Genomic DNA, 11419 nt, shown 5'->3' on the forward strand with positions numbered 1-11419 from the left:
CCCTGTCAAACATAAGAAAACCAAGAGAACCCATTTTCCTTGCACTCACTCTTACATCCTTTAAATCACCAAAACACATCCCAAGGAAACATAGAGAATAACCTCTGATAGGCCTTTAAAACTAGCATAAAAGTACCTGAGAAGTCAAATTGTCCACTCCACAAGAATAGTTTCCCAGTTTACGTAGATTTTACCATACCATGCTCTCTTTTTTGGATCCTTTGTTCATAGCTAACACACAAGGACAACAACACTACTGAAACGTAACACCAAATCCCAAATAAATACCTTTCTGAACCAAACCATCACAACAACACAGGAACCAATAATGAAATAATAGTACAAGTACTTTTCTCTTTAATTAAAATAAAATATCCATCTTTTTATTGAAGACCAAACAAAATATACATCTATTGGATTAACTTACATGATTTGAATTTCTTATGATATAAATCTAACTGATAATGAAATAACATAAGTAAACAATATGTTTAAAAACTTAAATAAGTTTTTTTTTAATTATTATTAATAAATTAAAAAGAAACACAAAGACCATAAATAATCAAAACAACAGAAAAAAAAACAACAACAATAATGATAAAAAGTTCAACATCACTCAAAAGAACCATGACAGAGACCCAAACTACATAAGCAAACCCTTTTACCTCTAAAAATCATGTTTCGATCCTCATCAACCTCTCCAGTATCATAAGACATTCCATTACGTCGGCCTCGCCCTCTTTTGATGGGACCTATGCTGGGATCGACATCAACAGTGTTGGATTCATCAGATGGTGAAAAAAAACTAAGTGGTGTGGCTATTAATATAGGTGAGAGCAGGGGCGGATGGAAGTACGGCCGTACGGGGTCACGTACCCCTACTGATTTTTATTATTTTCTTTGATAGTTTAATTTAATTTATTAAATATCATTAGTTTAGTGAAGAAAAATGTAAAAGTGCCCCCATCAAAAATATTTTTTGGTGTTTATAATTTGGTGCCCCAATTAAAAACTTTTCTAGATTCGCCCCTGGGTGAGAGGGTGTTGGTGTGTTGTAGTTTTCGTCATTAGCAGGTTGAAGCGGTGAGGCTTGAGAAATGGGAGGTGTTGTTGTGTAAGGGATCTCATACAACGGTTTGGACTTTGGAGTGGTGTACCACTTGAGAAGTTGGTGATGAGATGTTCTCCATCTGATGGTTATCATCGTCAGCAAAGCTCGGGATTAGATAGCTGAATGGTGTAGCTTCGATTGGAGTAGACCCATCAACTGCAAAAGTAAATACTGCATTAAGAAAAAAATAATGATCAAAAGTTCATAATCATTAAACAATCACATAACTATGACTATTAATGTTCTGAAGTCAATCGTAATCATATCTAAGACTAAAACAACCACTAAATCTCATTTTTATTCTAATCTCAGTGCTAAATGCTTAGAGAAAAATATTATCAAATCAAATAACACTACATATATAAAATCATAACACAAACATCAAATTTAATTTTTGAGAAAATTACAATTTCAATAAACTTCTCTTATTATAAAAAAAATTCCCACAAAAAATCTTATTTTTTTCTTATTTTGTCTTTTTATCAAGTCTACTTTTTCTACACAAAATTTTTTTTTTCTCATTTTGTCTATTTATTATCAAGTCCTATTTTCCTTTTCAATCTCAAAACTTGAAAAATAAAAAACTAGAAATGACTTATATTAATTGGCTTAACTTAAACATGATTTAGATTTTTTATGATAGAAATCTAACTGATAATGAAATAACATAAGTAAAAAATATGATAAAATATTTAAATACGTTTTTATTCTTAATGATTAAAAGGAAACACACGACCATAATAATCAAAACCACAACAAAAAAAAATACGACAACAATAATAATAAGAAATTCAACCTCACTCAAAAGAACCATGACATTTTTCCAAACCACATAAGCAAACCCTTTTACCTCAAAAAGCCCTGCTTCCATCTTCATCAACCTCTCCAGTATCATAAGACATTCCATAATCATACCTCAACTCTGTCAACAGAGGTATATGCCTCTTTGCAAAAAACGCAATACGAACCGAAGGTAGGCCATCCTTTTCAAACTTAACAGGCTGCCACATAGCGTTAGCCGAGCAGCTATGGTTCATGAACCGTCTAACGTTACCAATTGATCTCGCACTGACCAAGATTTCCGACCTAAGTTTATAAACTTCAGAGACTTCGTCCCAACAGTCTTCACCCACAACTTCCGGTTCATAGTTCCTCCTAAAGTTTTTGTAAACACGAGAAGTACATGACATAACGAGTTTTTTTTAGTTGTTAGCTTGAGAAAAACACAAGACTATCCTATAAAAAATCAACTAATTAACCTTGCATATAACTATAACCATTAATGTTCTGAAGTCAATCGTGAATCATATCTAAGACTAAAACAACCACTAAATCTCCCTTTTATTCTAATCTCAGCGATAAATGCTTAGAGAAATATTATCAAAACAATAGCACTACATAAAATTATAACACAAACATCAAATTTACGTTTTTAGAAAATTACAATTTCAATAATCTTCTTTTTTATTAAAAATATTTTTCTAAAAACAAATCTTATCTTTTCTTCTTATTTTGTCTTTTTCATCAAGTCTATTTTTCTATAAAAAATATTATTTTCTTCTTATATTATCTATTTTATCAGGTCCTATTTTTCTTTTCAATCTAAGAACCCGAGGAATAAAAGACTAGAAATGACTTATATTAATTGGCTTAACTTAAACATGATTTGGATTTCTATGGTACAAATCTAACTGATAATGAAATAACATAAGTAAACAATATGATTAAATACTTAAATAAGTTTTTTATTCTTAATGATAAAAAGGAAACAAAAGACCATAATCATCAAAACAACAACAAAAAAGCAAAAGACAACAACAATAATAATAAGAAATTCAACCTCACTCAAAAGAACCATGACAGTTTACCGAACGACATAAGCAAACCCTTTATACCTCTAACAACCATTCTTCCATCTTCATCAACCTCTCAAGTATCATAAGACATTCCATAATCATACCTCAACTCTGTCAACGGAAGTATATGTCTCTTTTCAAAAAACGCCATACAAACTGAAGGTTGACCATCCTTTTCAAACTCAACAGTCTGCCACATAACGTTAGCCGAGCAGCTATGGTTCATGAACCGACTAATGTTACCAATCAATCTAGCACCGACCAAGATTTCCGACCGAAGTGTATAAACTTCAGAGACTTCATCCCACAGTCTTCACCCACAAGTTCCGGTTCATAGTTACACCTAAAGTTTTTGTAAACTCGAGAAGTACATGACATAACAAGTTTTTTTGAATTGTTAGCTTGAGAAAAACACAAGACTATCATATAAAAAAATCACTAATTAACCTTGCATATAACTATAACTATTAATCAAGGTTTTGAAAACTGGACCGGCCGGTCGAACCGGTCTGACTGTGACTCGTTAAAGAAGCCGAGTTCGGTTCGTTTAAAATCCGGATTTGAGAAAAACCCGTGAAACCGGCTAAAACCCGGTAAATTCGGTGATCATATTCAACTTCAAAACCCGGTTCTACATAAATCAACATATAATTAATGTATTTTCAATTTTTATTAAAATTTAATATTTCATAATTAATGTTTAATTTTTACTATTTAATTGGCTTTCGCTTGATTCTATTTTAAGTTTAAAAAATCTATTTTTGACTCTCATATTTTATTCTCATTTTGCTATATTCATATAATTTAAGAGATTTAGTTGTAAAAATAAATAAATATGTAATTTAAACAGTCACTCATTTGTTTTTTTGTTATCAATTTTAGTTGATATAGTATTCACTTGTATATATAAATATACTTATGGTTATTGTTTATTATCTAATTAATAAAAGAGAACATAGAACATATTATATGTAGAACTACATTTTATAAATATATGATTATTTAGATTTACTTATTTTTAAATAGAAAATCCGGTTCGACCGGTTACACGGGTCCAACCACTTAACCAGTAGCTTTACCGAGTCGGTATCCGGTATGGTTTTTAAAATATTGCTATTAATGTTCTGAAGTGAGTCGTGAATCATATCTAAGACTTAAATAACTACCAAATCTCCTTTGATTCTAATCTCAATGATAAATGCTTAATGAAATATTATAAAAACAAATAGCACTACATATCTATACTATTAAAGCAGGATCCTATTGTCATAATTACCTTAGGGGCATGTTTCCTTCACTAACATTGCATGTTTCATTAAGGGCAATTAAGTAATATTAATAACAAATCTATATTGGGTCATTATTTTTGGATCCAGCCCAAATCAAATCTCTCTAGGGTCATTTGGGCCTATTAAAAAATCAGATTCAATTCTCACTTTTTTTTTTCCTTTGGGCCATTGAGTCCAAGTTCAAATAATTTTTTTTTCAACTATTCTTAATTATTATTTTTCTTTTCTTAATATAATTTAAGCATTCATAAAAATAATTGAATTTTTTATTGAAAAGTATAAATTTTTATTAAAAGTATATAATTTTTTAATTAAAATATTAACCCCATAATAAAATTAATTATCAGAGTTATACCAACTTAATTCATTAAAAAAATAAAGTTTATTTTTTAACATAAATAGTCATTTAAAATGAAATACGATAAATAAAGATAAATTTTTAAGTCTTTTATAAAATAAACAAAAATATATGAAAATGTGACATTTACTAAATATTTGTCAATTGAAAAAAAAAACAAAAATAACCCGCGCTTTGAAAGCGCGGGTCAAAATCTAGTATAAAATTATAACACAACATCAAATTTACTTTTTTAGAATATTACAATTTCAATAATCTTCTTTTTTTATTATAAAAAATATTTTTCTAAAAAAATTATTTTGTTCTTTGTTATTTTGTCTTTTTATCAAGTCAATTTTTCTATAAAAAATCTTATTTTTTTTTGTCTTTTTTTTATCAAGTCCTATTTTTCTTTTCAATCTCAAAGCTCGAAGAATAAAAGACTAGAAATGACTTATATTAATTGGCTTAACTTAAAAATGATTTGGATTTCTTATGATACAAATCTAACTGTTAATGAAATAACGTAAGTAAACAATATGATTAAATACTTAAATAAATTTTTTATTCTTAATGATTAAGAGGAAACACAAGACCATAATAATCAAAACAACAACAAAAAAGAAAAGACAACAACAATAATAATAAGAAATCCAACCTCACTCAAAAGAACCACGATAGTTTTCCGAACCACATAAGCAAACCCTCTTACCTCTAAAACCCATGCTTCCATCTTCATCAACATCTCCATTATCATAAGACATTCCATAATCATACCTCAACTCTGCCAAGGGAGGTATATACCACTTTGCAAAAACGCAATACGAACCAAAGGTTGGCCATCCTTTTCAAACTCAACAGGCTGCCACATAACGTTAGCCGAGCAGCTATGGTTCATAACCGACTAATATTAGCAATCACTCTCGCACTGACTAAGATTTCCGACCGAAGTTTATAAACTTAAGAGGCTTCGTCCCAACAGTCTTCAACCACAAGTTCGGGTTCATAGTTCCACCTAAATTTTTTGTAAACTCGAGAAGTTCAAGACATGACGAGTTTAATTGTTAGCTTGAGAAAAACACAAGACTATAATATAAAAAATCAACTAATTAACCTTCCATATACTATAACTATTAATGTTCTGAAGTCAATCGTGAATCATATCTAAAACTAAAACAACCACTAAATCTCTTTTTTATTCTAATCTCAGTGATAAATGCTTAGACAAAATATTATCAAAACAAATAGCACTACATATATAAAATCATAACACAAACATCAAATTTACTTTTTTTGAGAAAATTACAATTTCAATAAACTTCTTTTTTGCGAAATAATATTTTTCTGAAAAAATATTTTGTTTCTTCTTATTTTGTCTTTTCTATCGTCTATTTTTCTTAAAAGATCTTATTTTTTTCTTATTTTATCTTTTTATCAAGTCTTATTTTTCTTTTCAATCTCAAAACTTGAAGGATAAAAGACTAGAAATGACTTAAATTAATTGGTTTAACTTAAACATGATTTGGATTTCTTATGATACAAATCTAACAGATAATGAAATAACATACACTATGATTAAAAACTTAAGTAAGTTTTTTATTCTTAGGGATTAAAAGGAAACACAAGACCACAATAATCAAAACAACAGATAAAAAGACAACAACAATAATAATAAAAATGTTCAACCTCACTCAAAAGAACCACGACAATTTTCCGAACCACACAAGCAAGCCCTTTTACCTGTAAAAACCCTGCTTCCACCTTCATCAACCTCTCCAGTATCATAAGACATTCCATAATCGTATCTCAACTCTGTCAACGGAGGTATATGTCTCTTTGCAAAAAAGGCAATACGAACCAAAGGTTGGCCATCCTTTTCAAACTCAACAGGCTGCCACATAACGTTAGCCAAGCAGCTATGGTTCATGAACCGACTAACGTTACCAAAAGCTCTGGCACTGACCAATATTTCCGACCGAAGTTTATAAACTTCAGAGACTTCGTCCCAACAGTCTTCACCCACAAGTTCCGGTTCGTAGTTCCACCTAAACCTTTTGTAAACTCGAGAGGTGTCGAAGACGTACTCGTCGTCTTCTTCAATCTCATCTCTTCTCTTAGCTGTGCCAACCAACTCGCAGATAAAAGTCCCGGCTCGTATGGGCTCCCACGAACGTAACCCCCAACCGCAGCTCTCCGTCTTGAACACTTCCAACCGGAGTTTCAAACCGCTTTGAGATAGCCTGTTCTTGCAGTCCGCGGGGCAAGAACAGGATTCGCCACATTCGTAAATCATCGGTTTACGATATAGTAAAATGCGGTTATCATACGGTAACTCGCCGCCATTTCTTTGAATACAAAGACACGTCGGATCTCCACATGACTGACCACCTTGACAAGTGTTGTTGCATCCAGTAGATTGATGGTTCGGAACGATCATCATACTCAAACTTTCCGAAGAGGCTCTGTAGTCGAAGTCTAGAGGCCACTCCTTGTCGTTCTCATCGATCTCGTTCACGATCGGAACTGGCAACGCCTCCAATCCAAGAGCAATATCTTCAAACACAAAACCCTTCCTCGACCGATTACTCGAACCACACTTCATCAATTCTTCAGCTAACTTCCACGTGGCGAAACCAGAAGGCTGGTCTTGTTTTCTCACGAGATTAAACTTGAATTCATCAAAGCCGGTGGTCCCTTTCTCTATCCAATAATGGGTTACCACATAGAGACCATCGTAGATATATACTTTCCCTTTTTTATCGCCCGGATCCTCTACACCTCTAATCACTCTAACTTCATTTCCTCTTTTCTGACTTGTGACCAACGCTAGGTTTCCTCTTGTAAGGTCTTGATTTCTAGGTTTACCATCCTTACACGTTCCTCCTTGCCCGGTGTATACCAAAGTATGAAGCTCGTCCGTTTTGTCGTTGTAGTGTCCTACTGATGTAACGACACTTGTTGTTAATCCTTCTGCTTCACCATCTTTCGCTAGTAGATAGTCGATACCAGCAGGCATCTGAGTGTGAAGTCCAACCAAACACATCTCTCCCCAGAAGTAGAATATATCTCCTGGTTGTACCCCGGAACCGGACCGATTCTCTTCTTCTTGTTAGTTCTGACACCCAGATTGGTAAACCTACTGAAGGCAGTTGTGACCACAGCTTTCTCGCAGCTTATGTGGCCTAAGCGACGACAAACGGCGTTGAAACGCATCCGAACGGAGTCCACCAGATCTTCATTCCCATTTTCTTTCTCCTCTTCGGTTATCATCGAGTCAAAACTGGGACAAAATATTTTGTCGTCGGGATTATGGGGTTTCAGCTTCTTCACAGGCGTCTTGGCGCTCTTCGAACCCTTTGGTCGGCCCCGTCCTCTTTTAAGAGGATCGCTACTCGGAGCAGCATCATCATCAGCCAAAGAGTCGTGTTTGGAGTCATCGTATGGTACAATAGCTTGAAGATCTGTGGCCATTAGAGGAGGATGAGGGGAGAATGATGTGTTGTGAGTTTCATCATTGTGACCAGATACAACCACTTCATTGTTGGGATGAGAGGTTTCCATCTTCTTCTTGGACGGCTTTGAATTCTTTGAACCTTTTGGTCGGCCTCGTCCTCTTTTGATAGGACCCATGTTGGGATCGACAGCAGCAGTGTTGGATTCATCAGATGGTGAAATGAAGCTGAGTGGTGTGGCCAGTAATAGAGGTTGATAGGGTGTTGGTGTGTTGTAGTTTTCCTCATTAGCAGGCTGAAGCGGTGAGGCTTGAGGAATGGGAGGTGGTGTTGTGTAAGAGGTCTCGTCATCAACAGTTTGAAGTGGTGTAACCACTTGAGAAGTTGGTGATGGGATGTTCTCCATGTGATGGTTATCATCGTCAGCAAAGCTCGGAATTAGATAGCTGAATGGTGTAGCTTCGATTGGAGTAGACTCATCCATTGTAAAAATATGTCCTGCATTAAGAAAAAAAATGATCAAAAGTACATAATCATTAAACAACCGCATAACTATAACTATTAATATTTTGAAGTCAATCGTGAATCATATCTAAGACTAAAACAACCACTAAATCTCATTTTTGTTCTAATCTAAGTGATAAATGCTTAGAGGAAATATTATCAAAACAAATAGCAGTACATATATAAAATCATAACACAAACATCAAATTTACTTATTGAGAAAAATACAATTTCAATAAACTTATTTTTTTTTTATAAAAAAGTAATATTTTTCAAAAAAAATCTTATTTTTTTCTTATTTTTTTAATCAAATCTTATTATTCTTTACAATCTCAAAACTTCAAGAATAAAAGACTAGAAAATGATCGTTAGGGTCTACCTGAAAAAACAGAACAAGTTCAATGTTCGGTCTTATCTTCACAATATTTGAACCGCATAATAACTAAACTACATACCAACATATTCAGATCTGAGTTATAGTGAACACCAATGTATTAACGATAGTCCTTTCATTTTGCTTTTTATTTTCTTAAAAAATAAAGGATATATAGTCAATGGTAGGATGATTATTAAAACTAAAATATAGTGATAAGAAAAAATTAATCTGAAAATTGAATTTAATCGTATCTTACAAAATATAGTCTCAATGATAACATCACCAAAAATAAATACACATAAAATAAACAAAAGAGATATGTAAATTCTATAACAAGTTCAACATTGAACTATATATTAACACGTACCTTTGAAAGACAAGAAATAATGAGAAGTAGCCCAGCTTTCAAAAGAAAAGAAGAAACAAGAGAGATCGGTGAATGGAGAAACAGGAAAAACTATACTGATAGAATATGTTGAAGTAACAAATAGTATACTGATTATTGATAGTTGGTAGTGAAGAACAGCACAAGAGAGAGCCTCTATTTAAAAGGATTTCAACATGATAGGGTGTTGTCTACAAGAAGAATAAGAGCCTTTAGATCTAGCTTAATTCATCTTAACCGTCTAAGATTTTGACTCATAAACAACCTTAGATTTTTTTTGTATTATTCATTGAATCTAATAATAGCCATTAATGGTATTACCAGTTTTGCCTTAAAACTTTTTGACTTGAACATAAAAAATCTTTTTCTTCCATTTTAAATAAGAATAATATAACATATATCTATATATAACTTTCAAAATCTGAATGGTTTTGAGATAAACTTTCAAAAAATTACCAAACTTCTGACTGTTCTTTTGTTTTGAGTCATTGAATTAAAAAAAAATCTGTTTCACATACATGTTTGAGAAATTTGTTGTTATTACTAATATAGTATCATATCTAGCAAATTCATTATACGCAATAACGTTTAGATAGAAACGTAGAACATGAATAATGGAAAAAGTCAATATCCCAAGCAGTAGTTTGTGGCACAGTACTATAATCTGAAGCACCTATTTACAATTCTTTTTTCTTCATAGTCATGAGTTTGTACACATACAATTACGGTATTGTTTTTAACGTTACACATACACTCAAACCTAATAATATTTTTTTGATCTCGAAGGATCTCTCATATTCTTAGTTAATTATTTAAGAAAGCCATTACACGAACCATACACATTTTTACGCACAAGTTGTATACTAGAGATATATATATTCTGAAATCTGATTTGTATATACAACAAATTTTAGAATAAAATTTCCAACAGCTTCAAATGTAAAACTGATACTCGCATATTGCTGGAGAGATAGATAATGGATAATAATTTGCCAAGAACACAACAAGAATTTGTTTTTTCTTTCTTCGTTGATAAAGAGAAACAAAGCATGTCGAAAAACAAAATTAACATAACAATAATCAATTAGATTAATCATTCTAGAAAAATACAACCAGTACATGATATCCCCTATATATTATTTGAGAAGCATTGCAACATTTTTTGTAACCACGTGTCATCATTAGAATGATTTTTAGAATCCTTAGACAAATATGTTGGTCCATCTAAATATATAATAAGCTTTTTATCAAATCACAATAAATACATTATTAATGTGCTTCATTATTTCCTTAAATAAGATTACAGAATTACCTAATGTGGCTAATGTATATATGACAATTAATAATTTTGAATAATAAAGATTTGTTAAAAATAAGTGTGTATTATAATTATATTTGTTTAATTTTAAGCTATTAAAATAAAATAAACAATCATACTAACCATATAATAAAAATTTTTAAAAAATATTTATATATTATATTTTGAATTTTTAAAAATGAGTATAAATTACTAAAACTGTTAAAAGTTTCACATTCAAATTTTGTGATCTATGATTTAAAACTTTTGTTATGACATGATACAAATAATTTAAAAATAATATAAGTTGAAAGTCTCATTTAATAAGTATCAAAAATAAAAGATATATAAATATATGTATAATTTTAAATTAAACTATATGTCATATAAAAATACATAAATATCTTAATTTTGAAATTTACTTTGAACATTTTTTTGATAAAAAATTTGAAAAAATATTGACAACTTAATTTCTTAAAATATTATAAATTACTTAAACCATTAATCTCACAGTGAAAATTTTGTTATCACTAATTTAGACTTTTTGCTATAGCAGATACAAATGATAAAAAATAAATATGAGCAAAAAGCATCATCTAATAAATATTAATATTAAAATATACCATATATATGTTAATATCATTTAAATTTAATTATATATCATATAAAATAGAAAAAATATTGTTTCGATTTATAAAATTTATTTATATGTTCGCACCAATTTAATTATATTAGTAGTAGATAATGAATTTTTAATTATTCAATATATATTTATTGTTTCATAATATTTTATAAACATATAATATATAAAA

The 11419-nt window shown here is 30.9% G+C and overlaps 1 protein-coding gene across 1 annotated transcript; it reads right to left on the minus strand.

The window, feature by feature from the left end:
- Nucleotides 1-4968: 4968 nt before the first annotated feature.
- LOC117131006 (histone-lysine N-methyltransferase, H3 lysine-9 specific SUVH7-like) lies at nucleotides 4969-10636 on the minus strand. Its single transcript, XM_033283495.1, has 2 exons — nucleotides 9293-10636; nucleotides 4969-8543 (listed from the first exon to the last, which is right to left on the minus strand). The coding sequence occupies exon 2, from the start codon at nucleotides 7634-7636 to the stop codon at nucleotides 6281-6283; it is 1356 nt and encodes a 451-aa protein (XP_033139386.1). The 5' UTR covers nucleotides 7637-8543; nucleotides 9293-10636; the 3' UTR covers nucleotides 4969-6280.
- Nucleotides 10637-11419: the final 783 nt, after the last annotated feature.

The sequence above is a fragment of the Brassica rapa genome, unplaced genomic scaffold (assembly GCF_000309985.2).
Source record: "Brassica rapa cultivar Chiifu-401-42 unplaced genomic scaffold, CAAS_Brap_v3.01 Scaffold0780, whole genome shotgun sequence".
NCBI lineage: Eukaryota > Viridiplantae > Streptophyta > Magnoliopsida > Brassicales > Brassicaceae > Brassica > Brassica rapa.

Coding starts and splice junctions, on each gene's coding strand:
- LOC117131006 (XM_033283495.1), bottom strand. CDS start 7,636: ATGTGTTTGGTTGGACTTCACACTCAGATGCCTGCTGGTATCGACTAT.